Source organism: Mustela erminea, chromosome 10 (assembly GCF_009829155.1).
Source record: "Mustela erminea isolate mMusErm1 chromosome 10, mMusErm1.Pri, whole genome shotgun sequence".
NCBI lineage: Eukaryota > Metazoa > Chordata > Mammalia > Carnivora > Mustelidae > Mustela > Mustela erminea.
Window position 1 is genome coordinate 85660882 of NC_045623.1, and position 20352 is coordinate 85681233.

The window sequence follows — 20352 nt, forward strand, 5'->3', positions numbered from 1 at the left end:
CCCCCATCGGGCTGCCGGGGGTCGGCTCGACCCAGTGCCGAGGCGCCATGGCCGGAGCTCTCCAGCCCCGGCTCGCGGCCGCACTGAGTGCCGGGCCTCCCGAGTCGATGGGGGTGGGAGGGAAGGTGGTTCCCCGCGAGAGGAACGGGCTCTGTGAGGTCAGCGCGCCGCGGCCAGGGTCACAATGCAGCCCGCCCCCTCGATGCCCGGGGCGCGGCGAGCCGCAGACACCTGCCGGGCTCCGCCTGGACCGGAGCGTCCTCCCGCGGCCAGGGGTCCGGCAGCTGCTTCCAGCCTGGGACCGGCCTCGGCCTCCGGCAGGTGAGCAACGGCCCAGGGGGCGGGCGCGGGCAGGGGGCGCCCGGCGGCCCAGGAGCGGCCTGACTGCCACTCCCCTCGCAGAGCGCCCCGGGGCCTGGACATGAGTGCCCAGGAGCCCCCGCAGGGTCGAAGATTCCCCATTGAGGCCGGAGACTCCCCTGGCCTTGCCGCCGCCCCCGAGTCCCAGGACAGCCCGGAGCCGGTGGCCACGGAGCACAACCCGGTCAGGTGAGGCCAGCGCCCTCCCCGTCGCCACCCCCCCCCCCCCCGCCGCCGCCCCGACCGTCCCCGCTGTGCGGGGGCTCCGGACCGCCTGCGTCCAGGCTTTCCCTGCCCATAACCCCGTCCCAGCGTCAGGGCCTCCCCCACCCTCCGCCACCGCGGAACCCCCGTGGGGGCGGGTTGGCCCGGGTGCAGTCCCCAGGTGCGTTCCCAACAGCAGAGGCGGGGCCCCGCTTTCCTCAGGCCGCTTCGACGCTGCCCGGGCTGCCACTGCCTGACGCTGCTGCACGTGCCCATCGACGTCTACCTGGCCATGGGCGGGAGCCCCCGGGCCCGCGCCACCTGAGTGCGCCTGCGCACGGCGGCTCCGCGGGAGCCGGGCGGGGACGAGGCCCGCAGCGGGCCACCACGCTGAGGTCGCGCGCGCCGAGCACGAGACAATGATGCACATTTTAAAATAAAAGAATGATGCACATTTTAATAAAGCACAGCATAAACTGTTCTTTCCACTCCGGGCTGGCCGTGTATGTCTGTCCCGTCCATCGGTCCGCAAACTGCTCTACCCCATCCAACAGCTCCTTCCTCTTGGGGGCCTCCTCCCTCGGACCTAGCCCTAGAGGCCGGCCCTCCCCGTCGGCCCAAACGCCCTCCACCCAACTTCTTACTGATCCTGACCCCTTCCAGGATTATCTTTCCCCTCGGCCCCTGGCCTCATCCTTCTCCTCATCCCTCTCTGGGTTTTCCAATGCAATCCGCATAGCTGTGCTGGATTCCGGGGGTCCAGAGAAGCTCCCGACTGGAGGGGCTGGACAAACAACTCAGAATAAAGAGAATGGCCAACCACACCCGCCCATTTAATGCTCCCGAGTTGGAATTAGAGTTTGCTACCTGCTGTTCTGTGACCCTGGGCGGCTCAGGTTAGGGGCCATCTAGAGCCTGATTTCTCCTAGGAGTAGTGGGACCAGAAAAAGATTGGGAGAGAAGTCGTTTGAAACACCTTGATTTCTCATTCCCCTTTTATAGGCGAGGGAACAGAGCCTTGAGACACTTGCCCAGGCTCCCGCAGATGATGGTTGATAGGCTAGCACACTTCTCAGTGTCCTCAGACTTAATACTCTAAAATCCATCCATGACCCAAGGATGCCTGGAAGTATAGCATTTAGCTGAACAAGTATTTTCCACTTTCCAGTTTTGTTTTTTAATGAGTCTGTATTATTTTAATATTGGGGAAAAAATACACATAACCCAGAGGTCAGGTTCACTCTCTCCTGTCCCCTGAAATCTAAAGGCAAAGGACCTAACACCCCTAATCCACATGGAGTAGAATTCCCAGCCCTCCCTAGAGTACTTCAAAATCCCACACTCACCCAAAAGGACCACCATTCTCAGTTTTCACATTAATTCTCTCCCAGGCAGTCCCAAACTTAGGAGACTCATTAAAAGAGGAGAAGAGGTCACTATAATGTACACCTGAAATTAATATTACACTATGTTAACTAACTGGAATTTAAAACTTTAAAAAAGTAAAATAAAAAAATATATTAAAAAGAAAAAAAAAAGAGGAAAGGATGTTTGCCAATAAAGGGTCTACTTCAAAGTGAGGATTTTAGACGACCACTCGGTGCCTGGTCCTTCAAACACCCTGGTGTTGGAAAGTCTTCCCATGCTTCTCTTTCCCTTTCACCCACCAGAAGAATCCGTGGCTTCAGGCCACAGTGCTGACTTCTCTCTCCTCCTTATTCCCCACCTCCTCCATTCTTAGAGAGCCCCCGGGGCTCTCAGTTCACTCTATTAAGTGGAGTAATCTAGCTGTTTCCATCCCCATCAAACTCCAGCCAGGCAGGCCCTACTCGGCATAGCCCGTGCTGAGCTGTGCTAGAAGGGGGCCTTCCTGTAAACAGTCACCCCCCTTCTTAGAAGACCACTCTAAGTTTAGAGAGAAAAAATTATTGGCCTCTGTATTGGTAAGGTCTCTCCTTTACAAACAAATGAAGTTAACTTATACCAAAAAAAGAATTGGTTGTTTCCAGTGGCTGGGAAGAATAAAAGCTTTCCAGATACCTAAACTCAAAGGAAGAACTGTAGAAACCAAAGTGTCTGCTGGGCCCACCAGGACTGCTCCTTTGTTCATCTCTTATCCCTGATTATCTCCTCTGGGCAGGGAACATGGCTGTGGCAGTTTGGAAATCTGCAGTGGAAGGGAGACGTGCTTTCTCCCAGCCTCAGTTTATCTGACCTTGGGAAGGGCAGTGATTGGCCCTTCATTTAAGTCGCATGCACACTGTTTTGGCCAATTACCATCTTCAGGGAAATGTGAGACTGTAACTGATCCAGGTGGGCCAGCAGAACCTGCCCTTGAGGTGGAAGCATGGCCAGGTGATGGACAGCATCACCAGAAAACAATGGGAAGAAATGCAAAACAAAACAAAACACATATTCCAGGAGAAGAGAGAGCTTATGTAAAGATTCAGTATCCCTGAGAGGAAAAGAAGCCCCGAGAGAGAGAGAGACAGTGGCAGGGGCCAGGGTGGCTATTCTGTTCCATGGCAATGAGAAGCCTTGGACAGTGTGAAAGGAGTCAGGCCACTGGGTTCTCATTTGGGCTCTCCCTACCTCAGTCAGTACAAGTCCATCCACCAGGCCCATGCAGGGCACTGGGGATTCAGCAGTGAACTTGAAGGACACGGGCACTGGCCCTCACGGACTCATACAGCCTAGCGGGCAGAAGACCTCACTTCAGCAAGTTCCTTCCTTACTAGTTTAAAAAAACTGGGGGGCTGCCTGGCTGACTCAGTTGGAAAAGCATGAGACTCTTGATGTCAGGGTGGTAAATTCGAGCCCAACGTTGGGTGTAGAGCTTACTTAAACACATACACTTAAAGAAAAGGGGGGGGGGTCTGCATGACTTGGTTGAGCTGAGTGTCTGACTCTTGGTTTATGCTCAGATCATGATCTCAGGTCATTGGATCAAGCCCCACATTGGGCTCCACTCTTCCCCCACCTCCACTCCCTGCCAGCTCTCTCATTCTCCCTAAAATCAATAAAACCTTTTAAAAAAGAAAAAGAAAAAAAAAAAAGACTGACTGCCAGCCATCCCCCATATGCTTGGATAGTGAGTGAGGCGAACATTACAGACACCTTGCCTGGAGGGGTCAGACCCTGGGGCCAGTTAGTTCCACTAAGTGGAGGAAATATTGTGCGCAAAGGCCTGAAGGCTGGAAAGTGCAGGGGCGTTCCAAGAAATCAGTTCAATCACCTTTTTCCAACACCTACCCATATGGGCTACACCAGGTGCTGAGAACCTAGACTTGAATCTGACAGATCCCTGGCCCTGGCAGAGCTCAGAATTCAGGGGATCTGACGAAGAACCTAACCGAAGAGAAGCTGGACCAAGGAGGCCTTGGATTTGAGCTTCGCTCTACAGGTGACAGCATGACACGCTCCAACCTGACGCGCTCGCTCACCGATTTCTTTTCCCCTTGTCCATCCTGTTATCATTTCTTCCTTTGTCCCCCGGAAAAGTCACTGGCCTGAATTCTTAGATTTGAGTCCCGAATCTGCAATTTTTTTTTTTAAGATTTTATTTATTTGAGAAAGAGAGAATGAGAGAGAAAGAGAGAGAGCTTGAGAAGGGGGAGGGTCAGAGGGAGAAGCAGACTCCCTGTTGAGCAGGGAGCCCGATGCGGAACTCGATCCCGGGACTCCAGGATCATGACCTGAGCTGAAGGCAGTCGCTTAACCAACTGAGCCACCCAGGCGTCCCCGACTCTGCAATTTTCTAACTGTGCAAACTTGGTCTTGTTACTTAGCCTCTCTGAGTCTCCATTTCCAAATCTGTAAAATGGGGCTAATGACACCTGCTGGAAGTCTGCGTGCATTTCCAGCACCAGGCAGGAGTCTTGGGCACAGACAGCGCTGAAGCAAGAGAGGCTGCTGCTGCTCCTACCTCTGGCTTTGAGGGGCAGCAGAGAGCCAGCCAGTCATGTCCCCTGGGCCTGGGTGAGGTCCAGCCTTGGAGAGGGCTGGGGAATCCCTCTTGCCTCTCTCTGCCAGTTCCCAGCTTTTCCGTTTGTGAGCCTAAGAACTTGGTTGGGGGGCATTTCCAGGGGAATCGCCAAGTGGGAAAGAAAGAGCTTCCTCCCTCACCCTTAAGGGTAAAGCTGCCCCCAGACCCTAAGGCAGGACTCCCTGAGTCCAACCTTATTCTCTGGGCCCAAAGAATAGGGAGGGACCTGGGAAAAGGGGCATACTCCAATTACGGCTTCCCCTGACTTGCCTCTCAGATACCTTATTAGCTAGCCCCTCCCTAAAGGACCCCCTTTTAGAAGGAGGGGGCGAAGTACAGATGGACCCCCAGGTTACCATGGAGATGGCAGGGAAAAGGTTGCTGTATCGTCATGGCAACAATTGACGTCAGTACTACCCTTTCCCGTTGCTTGATGGGGGTGGGGGGGGACAGCCACCCCAACCATAAGCAAATACCCCACAAAGCCTCCTTCCCTTACTGAGCCAATCAACCAGGGGGTCGACAGGCTTAATATAGCACAGAGTTAAAAGCAGCCTCTGATGTCAGTCAAATCTTCATTCAAATTTAAGCTGTGGGAATTTTAGCAAGTTCCTTAAGCCCTGGAAGTCTCCTTGTAGGACGGGGATAAGTAAGCTACATGCCTCCGAGGACTAGTGTGAGGACTACAAGGGGTCATGGGTCATGGGCACTGGGCCAGCTCATGGGAAATGGGTGCTGACATTAGGGACTGTTGAGTCCTGGGATCCATCACAGATGCGACCCTTCAGACAGAGACTCACAGCCCCTAGAAAGCCTAGAGAGGTCTTCCAGGGACTGGACTCCTGAGTTGGAGCACCTCAGAACAGGGAGCTGTTCAAGGGGAACCAGAAAGAGTGGAATTTCCAGACTCTGAGGAAACCCCAGATGCCACTTTCCCTGAAACCCCGTCACATCCGGACTCTGGCCCAACTTCCCCTTCTCCTCCCCTCTGCCTCCTCCGAGGCCCTCACAGCAGCCTGCTGCCTCTCGGGCCTCCACCTGCTCTTCCAGGGAAGAGGCTGGATGAGGGCCCAAGGGAAGACATCAGGCAACCAGACACCAGCGAGGTCAGAGGGTTGGACACCACAGGGATACCAGTGTCCCAGCACCTGCGGGCCTCTCCCCACCCACTCTCCAGGGTGAAGCCAACACAAATATTCTTGTTCCCTGTCTCGGCCCTCACCTCCTTTCCAGGCAACCAGAGTCCGTTTGCCCCACAGGGACCCGTCATTGCCCAAGTCCAGAGTTATTTATGAAGACCACAAGCCCAGCCATACCATTATCCTATTTAAGACTCATCAATGGCTTCTTTGCATCACTTATCGAGCCACACCAGACATCCCCCAGCGATGCACGTAACATTCTTCCACTTTCAGCATGTCGCTCCTTCTGCCTGGAGCAGCCTCTCTCCCAACCCACTTACCCTTCCAACCTCCCCCAGTTGTCCCTTCTCGCAGAAGGCTCCTCAGACCACCTGACCTTCCCCTCTCATAGCACCTGCTTGTCCCACTGTGTACTCAGACATACCTTGCTCCCCAGTGAATGTCTGCCTTCCCCACCACACTGGGGACTCACTGAGGGCAGGGTCTCTGTCAGGTTCTTCCTGACACCCCAGGGGCCTCGAGTGGCAGGGCTCAGGAGTTGGGAGAAGGTCTACAGATTAGACTAGCTAGACAACGCTTGAGAAGGCCACAGAGGAGAGGCCCCAGTGCTGGGAAGAGAAGGAACAGCAGAGCTAGCTAGGAGGCCCGGAATGGTTCCCCAAAGGACAAACAGAGACAAGCTGGAGCTGAGACAAGCAGCAGTGACCCAGGCAAGGACATGAGGGGAATATCCCTGGCACCGGTACTGGTAGATGCCAAGGGTAAACTTGGTGCTGAAGACACTGGGCAGAGGAACAAACTCATATATTGGAAAGACAATCCTGGCTGCTTTGTGGGAACAGACCACGTTAGGGATAGAGAGCGGCTACAGATTCAAGTCAGGCAGCGGCTGCAGGGGCCCAGGTGAAAGGCGAGGGGGCTTTGGACCAGGCACTCACTGGCTGTGGAAATGGAGAGAAGCTATGGGATTTTTAAAATGTCCAGGGCAGGCACCTGGGTGGCTCAGTTGATAAAGCGTCAGACTCTTGATTTCAGCTCAGGTTGTGATTTCAGGGTGGTGGGACTGAGCCCCGAGTCAGTCTGGCTCCATGCCCCGGTGGGGTGGGGGGGGAATGGATGGAAAGGGACTGCTTGAGATTCTCTCTCTCTCTCTCTCTCTCTCTCTCTCTCTCTCGCCCTCCGCCACTCCTCCCATTGTGCGAGCTCTCTCTCTCTCTCAAATAAATAAATATAATCTTTAAAAAAAAAACTAAATGTTCTGGAGAGGATAGGATTTCATAGCCGCTTCAGTATGAAAAGAGAGAGAAGCTCCTACAACAAAACCCAGATTTTTGGTTCTGGTAACTGAGGAAACGGCCAAGCTAGGGAACCTGGATGGGAGGAAGGGTAGGTGTGGGGCATATTTCCCAGGAGGTGGGACATCTGGAGGAGGGAGGTAGGAGGGGTGCCAGGAGACTGGTCTGGGGCAGAGAAGACAGATGAAGGCTGAAAGTGAGAAGTGAGTCTCTAACAGAGGCAGATCCCCAAGGCCTGGGAACCAACGAGATTTCCTTGGGCCATGATTAGGCAGTGAGCAAAGGATGAGATATTTGCCATGTGGCGGCAGCCAGTACGATCGCACGAAAATGAAGAGTGCACAATGTCCAGAAAAAAAAAAGGACACAGAAGTATTTCAAGCAGGAAGAATTTGTATCGAAGTGAGCCGCTGCTAAGGGGTCAAGTTAGATAAAGACTCAGGACCATCCCTTGGCTTTAGCAACAAGGAGGTCAGTGATGACCTTGAGGAGCAGAGCTGTTACTCTGGAATGGTGTGGGAGGAAGCCAGATTGCTGGGGCTGAGTGAGGAAGTGGAAACAGCATGTGTACACAACTCTTTCAAGAATGTTGGCTGTGAAGGGGAGCTGGAGAAGGACATAGGGTTGAGGGAAGGCTTTCTTCTTTTTCAAGATAGAGAAGACTAGAGCCTGTTTGTTTGCTGCTGGGAAGGAGCCATCAGGGAGGGAGAGGTTGGAGATAGGGAAAAGAGGAAGGGATGAGGGGAGGGAGATTCCCTAAGGAGGGAAAACAAGAGATTAAATCCCCAAATATGGCCACACAATTGGGGGGCAAGTCAGGGCCTGTATTGGGCCCTGGGGGCACGGAACAGCTGCCCACTCTCCCCAGCAGCCAGTGTGAGTCACTGGGGGGGAAATAGCCCAAACTGGCAGTGTGGGAAAGGGAGCTGGGCCAGCGAGTTCCTCTAGATCCCAGGGGGTCGGGGAGCAGGGCCCAGCCTGGGCTCTAAGCCCTGAGCTGAGCCCTGAACCCCATGCTCCACTCAGAAGGAGGGCACAGGGGGTTGTCTCACCTCCTGGAGGGGTGGGCAGAGTTGTATGAAAGCTGGGTTTTACTTTTGGCTTTTCTCAACTACTCTCTAAACCTCAGTTTCCCCTTCTCCCAAGCAAGTGTGTTAGACCAGATCAAGAGCTTCTAGCTTTTTCTTGGACCAGCAGTGTGATCCTGTCAGAGATCCTTTCCAGATTCTTTCCAGAAATATATGTGTATTTGGAACTTTGAGACAGTTTAGGGGGTCCTGGATTCCCCAGAAGTTCATTCATATTTTGTCTCTAGATAAGAACTCCTAAACTAGAGGTGGCCGCCTCTCACATTTGAAAGTGCCCTGAGGTAAGGAAAAAAGCTCTTGTAAGAGAGACTTGGGAGGCATAGGTGGAGGGGATCTTTTGCCTGGGAAGGCGGGCCACCTTTTAAGGTGTGGGTTCTGCCTGAGCACGGCCATGGGTAAGGTTTATCTAACCTGCAGCTGACCTTACTGCCCTTGGCCCCCTCTTGCTGCCGCCTTTACCGTCCTTGGTCCTGGGGACTGGGGTGGGGAGGTGGGGAGTGGTAGTATCTCAGGAGATCTCAAAATCTGGTGCCTGGCCCCCTCCCACCAAAACGGCTGATGAGGTCAGACCACGGACTAGACCCCACATGCCAAAGGGCCTGGTACTACCCCCACCCCGTTCTGCCCACTGATGCCTCCTGCTAAAAACGGCTGGCTGTCCCGGGGGGACTATGGGTTTTCAGGCCTCCCCGCCCCCACACACACCCCGGCGGGTATTTAAGAGGTCGAAGTCGGGCCGGGCCGGCTGGACGCCATGCTGTTCACCGAGACTGCCCACTTCGTGGTGAATTTTCTTCTGTCCCGGTGAGGGGGGCCCCGGGGAGGGCGCCGGCGGCATAAAGGGGCCTGGTCCAGCAGCTGGGGGAGATGGCGTCCGGGCCGAGGACCCCATGAGGCCCTCCAGTGCCCTTCCCTGTCCTCCTAAAGAGTCCCTCCACCAAGAGTGACTCCGACGCAGGCCTCGCCGCGTCGGATCCGAGGCGGCCCCCTTCTCCCCGCCCGTGGTGCTCCGAGGTGACCGCTGCCCCGTCTCCCCCGCAGGCGGCCCCGGGCCACGCCCCCGCACCGCCTGGACCAGGAGTTGTGTTTCTGGGGCTGCCGGGGCCCGGCCTTGCCGGCGCCCGCCTCCCGCCGCAGCCTGGGTGACTACTGGCTGAGCCCGCAGCGCCGCCGCCCGCCGGGCGCCGCCTGGCGCTGGCCGACGCGCAACCTGCTGCTGCTGCCGGGGGCCACCGGCCTGGCCGACGTCCCCTCCGCGCGCTGGCCCAGCTGCTACGGCGCGCGTCCGCGCCTCATGTGAGCGCGCAGAGCGGGGCGGAGGCCCTGGAGGGGGCGGGGAGGGGCGGGGCCTGTGACGGAGGGGCGAATCCCCAGAGCCCAGGGCCGGTCAGGGATTGGATAGACTAGGCTTGACGGTGCCTGGGAGCAGGAGGAGGGGGCGAAATTGGGTGGGAGGGGCGGGGCCTGAGGTTGCAGAGAGTGGAAGGAAGGGGCGGGGCTAGGAGAAATGGGCGTGGACGGGGGCTTGCCCCCATTCTGTCGGCCCAATTTTCCCTCCCTCTAGGTGGAAGCACCGATGGCAGAATATTAACTACCAATTCCTGGGCAAGAGGAAGAGACATCTAGTTCCCCTGCGCCCGTGAGATCTGGTGAGAGGCGGAGCCAAAAGGGGGCGCGACCGATAGAGGAGGAGGAGGAGGCGGGGCTCCAGGGGCGGGGCCTAGCGGAGATGGTTGGGGGAAGGGCAAGGTACTGATGGGACCTCCGCAGCCGAGCTTCTCAGACTCCAGTACCTGGAGGGGCTGATCGGCAGTGGGGAGGACCCCTCGGGCCAGCTGTGGGACTCTGTGGGTTATTCATCCCTTCCTTTCTTTGACCGCCAGGAAGAGTTTTTACAAGATTGACAGATTTGACTATATTAAAATTTCTGTTCATCAGAGGGGTCCTAAAAAGGTAAAATAATATAGGGGTGCCAGGCGGGCTCAACCGGTAGAGTATGCAGCTCTTGATCTCAGAGTCCTGAATTTGAGTCCCACCTTGGCCACGGAGATTACTTTATAATAATAATAATAGGGACGCCTGGGTGGCTCAGTCAGCTAAGCGGCTGTCTTGGGCTCAGGTCATGATCCCAACATCCTGGGATCTAGCCCTACATCAGGCACCCTGCTCAGCAGGGAGCCTGCTTCTCCCTCTCACTTTGCCTGCTGCTCCCCCTGCTTGTGCACTCTCTCTCTCTCTCTGCGGCAAATGAATAAATAAAATATTTTAAAAATAATCATAATCATAAGCATAAAGTAAAATAGAGTTCCAAACAAGGTTCCTACCTAGCAACCAAGCTGAATGACCTGAGCAAGGAAGGCTTGGGTGGCCTTGAAGTCACAGTTGTGGCAGTCATCCTGTGTGTTTCTCTGAATGTTTGACTCTGCCTCTGAGCGTGACTGTTTCTCTGGGTGTCCATCTGTCTCTAATCTCTATGTCCACTTATTTATTCAACAGATACTTATCAAAAGCCTATTTTAGTTTGTGCCAGGTTTATACCCTGTCATCAGGTTCACATTGGTAAAACAAGCTATCCAATTCCCTACCCTCATGGGGCTTACATTCTGGTTAGAGAAACAATAGAAAGAAGTCAGAGATAAACAGTGCGCTGGGTTTGAGAAGAATAGGGTGGGCCACGTGCTACTTTATATGGAGTGGGCAGGGACTTTGTCTTGTCTACAACAGTGCCTGACTCATAATAGAGGTTCAGTAAATGTTGAGTGAATGCAGGGGTTGGTCAAGTCCTGCCTGAGGAGGTAACAAGGCTCAAAGGATGAAGGGTCAGCCACTCTAGATTCTGGGAAGAGTGTTCTGAGTGGAGGGAACAGCCTATGTCTGGTACGTGGCCCCTCGCCTCTGGCCGTCTGCCCTGGAGTAGCCCTGCTGCTGTGTCTCTGATTCTCTGTGATCTTGAGAATCGAAAGGCACGTTTAAACAGGGCCCCTCCAGGCTGTCTGGAAGTGAGGTCACTGCTGATCTGATTCACCCTCTGGGCTACTCTGGCCTCATTAGCCTAGCCTGGCCTGGCCATTCCCCTGGAAGCAGGCCCTCTCCCCAGCAGCCTCAGTCCCACGACCTCTGGCTCCTTTCCAGGGTTAGCATCCTGTAGCCCGGCAGGAAGTCCTTCATGCTATCTAACCACAGTCCTTCCTCTCATTCTGCTTGTGGGCAGAGGAGTCCTGCCTGGACAGAGCCCAGTAAAGACCTGACAGAGTGGGGGTGATCACCCCCGTGCAGCCCCAGGGAGGTGAACCTGAGAGGGGCAGGGTGATCACTCATCTTGGAAGCCTCTGCCACATCCATTTTCTCACTTAGTCCTTCAACACCCCATTTTACGGACAGAAACTCAGGCAGGCCCAGAGAGGGAAATGGGGCAGAACTGGGATCAGAACCCAGATGTCCTGACAAAACAGTAATCATCATAACAACTAATAGGTATTGCTCATTTACTCTCTGCCAGGTAGTGTGCTAAAACTTTGCGTGCCTTTTCTTTTTCGAGACTTAATCACAAACCTTCAGGGCGGGTACCACTGTTATTTCCACTGTCCTCAGGAGAAGACTGAGGCTCCAAGCTGTTACATGACCTGCCCAAGGACACCCATTAGTTGGTGACAGAGCTGTGTGTGACCCCAGGCAGTGTGGGGTGCCCAGCTACACACCCTCTGCCTAAAAGTTCCAGAGGAGACTCATGGATGTCTGTCTTCCAGGGATCCAGGGAGACAGGCTTCAGGTTCATCGCATCATGGTCCCAAGACTGACTGGAGCCAGGCCAGGACGAGCAGGGAGGTGTTCTCGGAGCACCACAAACTCCCGCATTTCTCTCTGTGGGGAAGATTCTCCACCATTGGTCTCTCCCCTGGGATCTCCATATTTCCGCCCTTCACTGCCCAAATAAAGCCGTTTTTGCCTCTCTCTTCTTTGGGGTGATCATTTTGATTCTCCCCGTTCACCCACACGCTGAGTTAGACTGAACCCTCAGGGCTGGGAGAGCTGTCACTCCTGACCTTTCCACTGCCCCCGTCTCTGCCCCTCCCCCACCCTGCGGCCCCCTCAACGGGGAAGAATGGAGGAACCGGACCGGCTCCTGCTCTCCAGACTCTCACAGTGCCATAGCAGGAGGAAAGCAGAGACATAGTCCAGCTCAGTGAAGTGCCACAGGAGGGTGCCGTTAGTTTGTTTGGGGGCACAGTGAGTCCTCTGGTAGGTCAGGAAAGACCTCAGGAGGGGTTCCTTGAGGGCAGGCACTGGGTAGGCACACACCGGGAATAGCCCTCCAGGGTGTATGGGCAGCATGGAGAAAGGCTGGGTCGTTTATAGGCTGAAATGATCATCGCATTGAGGTAACTGTGAGAAGGGCAGCCACCGGGGCTCTGCCTAAAATGAAGCTAACTGGGCCTGGAGCTTCCAAGACCTTGAACACCAAAGCAAGGGGTTGGACATTCTCCAGGAGGAGGTTGGGATCCATGGACAGGGTTCAAGCAAGGAAGGGACATGGTCCCCTCATGACATCTCCAGGTCTAGAGCCGGGGATTCAGAGTCGATGCTGGTGAGCAGTGAGTAGCCTCTGGCCCTCACCCAGGTCCAAGGCCTCAGGGCACCTGTCCCTGGGCTCCCTCTTACACACTCTCCCAGCTTCTACCTGAGGCTGAGGCAAGGAGTGGATCCTGTCCAAGCCTCCCTACAAAGATCTGGCAGAAGGTACTGATGGCTAGATGAGGGAGTCTTTGGGGGGTTACCCTAACTCGGTTATTCAGTGGCCAACAGCAGCCCCCTTCCCCATCTCATGAGGCCTACGGATGGCTCATCCATGCCCTTTGTGGGGGCTTCAGTCACATAAACAGGTAATAACAGAGGAGCCCCACTCCAGCTCCTCACAGGAGCAGACTTCTAGAAGCATCTCCCTTCCACCTTCAACCCCTCTCCCTCCACATGGGACCCAGTCCCTGTCTCTGGAGCTCTCTGCTCCCTGAACATCTCTGGACTTTGTCTTCTCCTCTGCCTTCTGGCCTCATTTCATCCCAGCCACTATCGCTTTCATCTGGACCTGTCTCTCCCTGGTTTTCCCGCCAACAGCTCCGTCCCTTCTAGTCCACAGGGCCTGTTTTCCTGCTGTTGTAGGTCCTTGTGGGCCATCCAGAGTGATCTCCAAGGATAGCTGGAGTCCTGGAGAGATCTAGGCTAGAGACAGAGACTTTGATCGTCAGCAGCGTATGGACTTACACACACACACACACACACACACACACACAGATCTTACTCTCCAACACTGATTGCTCTAGACCCATTGATCCTAATGACATTCCAAAGTCACCCCACCTCAGCCTGTCCCAAACTGACCTCTCCATTTCCATGTGTACCCACCACTCCTCCTCTAGGCTCCCGTGTGCGGCTTTGCACCTCCTTCCCCCCATTGCCTGAGCTGGGCCCTCCCTGGGCATCATGCTCTGTTCTCCCTCACGCACTAGCTCCCTCAGTCCTTAGTCCTTCCCTAAGTCCCGCCTCTTCTGCCCCCTGAATACTGCTCACACCGCTCTCCCTCCATCTTCCTCCCCCGCTTCAGCAGCATTTGACATGGTGGGCCACTCATTCCTTTTGGAAACCATTGCTTCCCTCGGCCTCCAGGACACCCCCACCCCCGGACCTCCTCCTTTCTCACTGACCGTCAGCTGCCCCCGCTAGCTCCCCTCCCAGAGTCGAAATGTTGTTGAGCCTCTGGAGCTGCCTTCTTGAGCCACTCCTTCTCTGGTGAATTCCATCTATCCATCTAGTCCTGTTCAAATCTGGGACACCCCAGGGGCGCCTGGGTGGCTCAGTGGGTTAAGCCGCTGCTTTCGGCTCAGGTCATGATCTCAGGGTCCTGGAATCGAGTCCCGCGTCGGGCACTCTGCTCAGCGGGGAGCCTGCTTCCCTCTCTCTCTCTCTGCCTGCCTCTCCATCTACTTGTGATTTCTCTCTGTCAAATAAATACATAAAATCTTAAAAAAAAAAATCTGGGACACCCCAAACTCTGAAGTGCAGGCTCATGGACCCATCTGGGAGCCTGATCTGTCCCCGGGGCCTCTAACGGGCATCTCAGACGTTCACTCCAAAGCTACATGTGGAAGCCCCCGCGCTGGCGACAGGTGCAGCTTGGAAATGCTCGTGTGGGCTGCGCTCTGTACCTTTAGTTCAGGTACCCATCGTATCTTGCCTGGGTGACTGCAACCACCCAGTGTCTCCCTGCTGCCTGGCCAAGGGACAGACCAGGCCGAGGGACTCCCTGCATAATGGCAGGGAGAGCAAGGTTATAGTTTGGTGGGCAGTCCGGACTGTGTCCTGGGCACTGAGGGTGAAACCTTCAGTATAAGGGACAGACACCCCAAGGGCAGTAGGAAGCCACAGAAAGGTTTCAAGCCAAGGGGACATGTTTGATTTTGACATCCCTTTCATTCCTTCTGCCTTCCTCAACACATTTACTCCATCAGCCAAGAAATATTTATTGGGCACCCTCTACTGGAAAGCGGCCCCAAGGCAAAGGAGAGCAGCTAGAGAGGCTGGATGTGGGACAGACGACCACGGGAAGGCAGCTGTGGTGCAGGCCCCGGGCACAGGTGAGAAGGGCCGCCATCCTGGAGGTGGAGGAAGGGGGATGATGAGCTGAGGGGGGCAGTTGTCAGGTTCCCATCTTGGGCAACAGAGTAGTGACAGCCCTAAGCCCAGAGCTATAGAGTATGTGGTGGGGAGAGCCTCTCTACCTGGAGGTCCTCAGGAGTGGTTTGATTTGGGTTTTAAGAGAAGAGTAGAGGGGCGCCTGGGCGATTCAGTCAGTTAAGCATCTGCCTTGGGCTCAGGTCATGATCCTGGAGTCTTGGGGATCGAGCCCCGAATTGAGCCCCTTATCAAGCCCCGTGTCAAGCCCCTGCTCAGAGGGGAGTCTGCTTCTCCCTCTCCCTCTGCTGTTCCCACTCCCCACCCCAACTCATGGTCTCTCTCCCTCTCTCTCTCTCTCTCCCTCACTCTCTGTCTCAAATAAATAACACCTAAAAAAAGAGAGTGGGGGCGGCTGGGTGGCTCAGTGGGTTAAAGCCTCTCCCTTCGGCTCAGGTCATGATCTCAGGTCCTGGGATAGAGTTCCCCATCGGGCTCTCTGCTCAGCAGGGAGCCTGCTTCCTCGCTCTCTCTGCCTGCCTCTCTGCTTACTTGTGATCTCTGTCTGTCAAATAAATAAATAAAATCTTTAAAAAAAGAGAGGGAGAAGAGTAGAAATTCAGTAAGTAGGGAAGTGGAGAGAGGCAATCTAGGCAGAGGAAACAACATGTTCAAAGGCCCTGAGGCAGGGGAAGCTCAACACTGAGGAGCTGAAAAGCCAATAGAGTCGAAGTCCAGTGAGCCAGAGAAAAAGGGAGGAGGGCACCTGGGTAGCTCAGTGGGTTAAAGCCTCTGCCTTCGGCTCAGGTCATGATCCCGGGGTCCTAGGATCGAGCCCCACATCGGGCTCTCTGCTCGGCGGGGAGCCTGCTTCCTCCTCTCTCTCTCTGCCTACTTGTGATCTCTGCCTGTCGAATAAATAAATAAAATCTTTAAAAAAAAAAAGAAAAGAAAAGAAAAAGGGAGGAGATAGGCGGCAAGCTTGATCTCTCTGAGGCGTGACCTGGAGTGCTCAGGGAGGGCCACCAGCATATCAGGGCACCTGGGTAGACAGGAGGGAAGGAGAATTTGAGGAGAGGCTCGGAGGGGACAGACAGATGTATCAGAGGGGGACTTCCTAGCCTGTCTTTCTAGGAAAAGTCACTAAGAGAAGATCCCAATGAGACAATTCTTGGGTTGCAGGAAGAGAGGGTGAGAATCTTCAGGGTTCTGGGGAGAGACAGACTCCTTTGCCGTATAAGGAATTGATTGAGCCAAATAAATCTCCCTCTGAATAATTCAGCATCCTTAGAACAGCCCGGGGGGTCCTTCTACCACTGCCCCTAGAAGAATGTTGAGGGAGGGGATGCAAGGTCGTCTCAGGGGGCTCCTGGCCTCCTGCCTCCACCTTCCCCCAGGCCGGGAAGGGAATGGGCACGTTGTTGAATGCCAAGTTGGTGCCTCCTTCTTGCCCAGCATTTCACTCGGTGGCACCTGTTGCTGACTGCTTCCTTTCTGCTCTGCGCCTCAGGTGATGGGTAGAAGGGCTTCGCTTGCTGGCACCGGCTCATTTACTGCACAATTACCCCAGGCCTGGCTATTATCATTCCCACTTTGCGGATGAGGACACTGAGGCTCAGAGCAGGTCTCCAGCCACACAGCTAAGACATGATGCTTCGTCACGACAATTGCCTCAACCCTAAAACACCCCGCTGAACCCTTGTCACAGCCTCAAGTGGCACTCAGTGTCCTCATTTTACAGGGTGCGCCTTGGGAGGCCAAGCAAGGGGAGGGGTCACAACGCTGCAAGGTGGGACCAGATCATTTGGAGGAAGAGGCTGAATGGGAGAAGAGAGGGACCCGAACAGTGTGGAGGGGGAGGGGTGGCACTGGGGACTGGAGGCGGACAGGGTTTCAGTTTCCCTTTTAAAGGGACTCCCCCGGAAGAGGGGAATTTTGGTTGGAAAGTTGTAAGCAATCCACATTCCACCCCTTGGGCTGCCTCCCCCCCCCCCCCCCCCCCCCCCCCGTGGCACCCAGGATCTGAACAGAAACTGAAAGTTGGGAAGAGGGGAGGGAAGGGGGAAGGCGGAGGCTCCGGGCGGCCCAGGGCACCCGGGTTGAATTTCTGGTGACTTCATCAAGCCTGGGGAAGATAGGCAGGTGAGCTGATGACACACCCCTTGGCTATTGGGGAAATTGAGCCCCAGAGAGTCAGCTCCGTGACTGGGCCCTGGCCAGGTTACACAACCACCCCACCCCACCCCACTTCCATGCACGCCCACGTGCGCACACACGCACATGCTCTCGTTCGCACAGACCAAGGGAAGAGGGAGGGGAAGGAAGAAAAAAGAGGGCTGACTGGACTAAAAATTGGAAAGGGAACCTACAGAATCCCTGTCCCTGTGATTTGGTGACCCGTTGGATGCGGAGGCAGTTCCCAGTGAAGAGCCGCTAAGGTGCCCCCGGATCCAGCCCCAGGTCCAAGGCCCATGACTGGCAGAGAGGCTGCAGACCTGGGTGCTACTGACAAGCAGACCAGAACCCGATGTTCCAGGATGCCGAGGAGTCGAGTTCCTGGGGTCCCGAGCCCATGGCCGCCTGGCCTCTCCCTGCTGACCCCCTCTGTGCTCCTCACGTGAGATCCTGAAAACCACTCCCTAGTTCTGACCTTGTCCCCTGCTGCTCGCAGAAACACCGCACCCCCCCCCCAAACACCGCACCCCCCTGGGCTTGTTTCCTCCTCCACAGACAGAAACAATGAGGGGGCACATCTCAGCAGGTCATGAGATAAGATATGGAAAGCAGCTGGCACAGAGCTCGGCCTGCAATTGGCAGGTAAACAACGCTAGCAACTATGATTACTGTCCTCCGTGGTCATTCCTGCCTTTTCAGAACTCTCCCCAGTGGTCGAGGATCTCCATGATTGTGGGCTCCCCCTCTCTGCTGGCTCCCTCCCAGACTCCATCCCCAGCCCCCCTCCCACCCCTGTACCCCCCCCTTTTGCTGCTGCGCCTGCAGTGGGAAAGTTCCTCGTGGCCCCAGGACCTTCCTGGGTGACCCACACACAGCTTGGCTCCCCTTTTCTTCATCTAGCAGCATTCAGAGGCCCAGATTTCCTGGGGTCACTTCTGACTTAAAACCTAGGTCTGTTGTCCCTGTGAGGTCACTAGCCAGACTTTGGGGCCCGGCCTTTGGCTCCGGAAACACGATCCGATGGCATGTCTATGCGCTGCCTCCTGGATGTGCTCCCGAATGTTCCCCGGGCACTGCAGACTCAACAAGGCTCAATTCAGCAAGCCCTTCCCCACCCCCAGTTCTCTTACCCTCCATTTTCCTGTCTCAGTCCACGGATTCACTTGGCCGGCTGTCACCCACAACAGAAATGCGGGTGACAACCTGGCCACTCCCTTCTCCCGACTCTCCCGGCTCCCAACCCTGCAGCCAGCCAGTCACAGAGTCCTAGGGATCCTGTCTCCAGATTAGGCCTTTCTCTCCATCTCTACCCTTACACAGGCTGGTCGCTGTTCCCACTTTGCCCTGCTCAAAACTTTTCCTCCATCTGTTCCCCATGCGTGTGCAGCTGACAGGGCCCTTAGCTGACCCGGGTCTGGCTTTTGTTCTCCCCTTAAGGCACTGCCAGTCTCTCCCCATCGATGGGAAACCCCTGGGGGCAGGGGCCCCGCGTGACTCACAGCTGGTGCTCTGCGACTTGTGAGCAGAAGGAGGAACTCTCAGCTTTGTGAGTATGAATCACGGAGCCCAACTTGTCACTGCACAGAGCAGCAAACTGAGGCCCAAGGAGAGATGACCGGCTCCCCGCTACAGAGCAGGAGGAGGCCGACCTGGGGCCAGAACTAAGGGCTCTTGGTTCAGCTGATGCTCCCTGGAAAGAGATGGGGTGGTTGGGGCTGGGAAGCAGGCCTTGCCAAGTCACCATTACAGGGCACTCCATGGGAACCAAGCCACGCTCTGATGTCTCTTCCCCTCTCCGGGCCCGTGCAAGTGCTGGTCCCCGGTGAAAAAGGCCCAGCCCCCATCGCTGACTAGTCATGGCCCACTCACAGCTCACCTCACATCAATCTGATCCCCACCGCAGGGCCCCCTCAGAGACCTCGAAGGGCACCCGAACCTCCCTTATGGGGCCATGATCTTTCCTGTCTTCCTCCCACCTTCAGCCCCACCCTGTGGCTCTCCTGACGTCCTGGGCTTCCTTCCTGCCAAGGAAACGCGTTCCCTCCCACCCAGGAGGCTAGGAGCATCTCAGACTAGGGACAGGGGCTGAGGCCTCACCGGAGAACTGGGACACGCGGGGGGGTTAATGTGAAGACATGGGGGTTCTAGTCTCTACGGCTGCCCTTCCCCGGTCCATCCCAGAGTTGCCCTGTCCGTTCCTTCCTCCTTTCCTGGCCACTCTGTCCTGGCAACAGCCCATCCCTGAAAGGTTCCAACCACCGCAGCCTTGGTGACCCACTAAGGCACACGCAGCTGACAAACAGCATATTGCTACTTTCTCATCGACACACTCCTATTCTCTCACACAGCCTCACACACTCATAGTCATACACCCAACCACAGGCAGATACTGTCACCAACACACCATCTCAAGGACAGGCAGGCACACACCCAAAAAATCTTAGAGGCGCCAAGAGTCACCAAATCTCTCTCTCACAGCCTGAATACACACAGCTGACAAAGATGCAAACTCACGCAACCACAAACATGCACACCTGGTCACACACACACACACACACACACACAAAGTCTCTCACACACAGATACAGAGCGATACACAGTCACACACAGGGAGAAACAGACACACACAGTTGCACACAGGCCCCTGGAGACACAGAACAATGGGCGCATTGTCTGGCCTAGCAGCAGCTGGGGAGGAAGGAGCCACAGTGTGGACGGAGGAGGCCGTGGGGGCCGCTGTACCTCCCCCCCCACCTCCACAGCATCCTAAGCGTCTTGCCTCTTCCAGAAACCAGATGCTGCTGGGACCTGGGTTTACCGAGGGACTGGGCTCCCCGACGACCCTTCCCCAGCCTCCAGCGATGGCTGGTGGGAGAGGCAGAGCTCCCCTGTGGCCCAGGCTCCCTCTGGGGCTCTGGAAACTCAGGGTCCTTTAGTTCTGATGTTCCTCTCTCCTCCTGGGATTTGCCTGTCAGCCCCTCAGGGCAGAGCCTGGAAGTCCGGATGCTTGGGATCTGCTCCTAACCTCTGACCCCAAACCCTCCAGGACTCACACAGCCTCCGTCTGAGCCCTGCCAGCCGGTGCGGGCAGCGCCTGGCAGCATTGTGGGCTCCCTATTGTGGTCGAGACAGAGATGCAGGTCACGAAGTCCATCCCTTAGTGGCAGTGGGTGAAGGCACCGTTCTGTCCGTGAGCGGCTGTGGGGCATGGTGGCCCTCCTATCCCAAAGCTGGTTCTTCTCACCTCCCACTCTGACCAGGCAGTCCCAGATCTCAATGGAGAATTTTTTCCAGGGGCTTCCTCACTGTCCCCACCTCATTTTAGTAGGTCTTTCCAAACCCCTTCTCCCCCTCAATTACTAGCATCTGCTGTGTGCCCTTTAACATGTCTCTTTCCCTTTCTGAACTTCCGTGTCCCAGTCTGAAAAATGGTGGTG

General features: G+C 55.7%; 1 protein-coding gene across 1 annotated transcript; it reads left to right on the forward strand.

The window, feature by feature from the left end:
* Positions 1-83: 83 nt before the first annotated feature.
* Positions 84-1063, forward strand: FAM229A (family with sequence similarity 229 member A). Its single transcript, XM_032301465.1, has 3 exons — positions 84-321; positions 403-549; positions 787-1063. The coding sequence occupies exons 1-3, from the start codon at positions 185-187 to the stop codon at positions 887-889; spliced, it is 387 nt and encodes a 128-aa protein (XP_032157356.1). The 5' UTR covers positions 84-184; the 3' UTR covers positions 890-1063.
* Positions 1064-20352: the final 19289 nt, after the last annotated feature.

Coding starts and splice junctions, on each gene's coding strand:
- FAM229A (XM_032301465.1), top strand. CDS start 185: ATGCAGCCCGCCCCCTCGATGCCCGGGGCGCGGCGAGCCGCAGACACC. Junction 322..402: donor CCGGCCTCGGCCTCCGGCAG/GTGAGCAACGGC, acceptor CTCCCCTCGCAG/AGCGCCCCGGGGCCTGGACA. Junction 550..786: donor ACGGAGCACAACCCGGTCAG/GTGAGGCCAGCG, acceptor CGCTTTCCTCAG/GCCGCTTCGACGCTGCCCGG.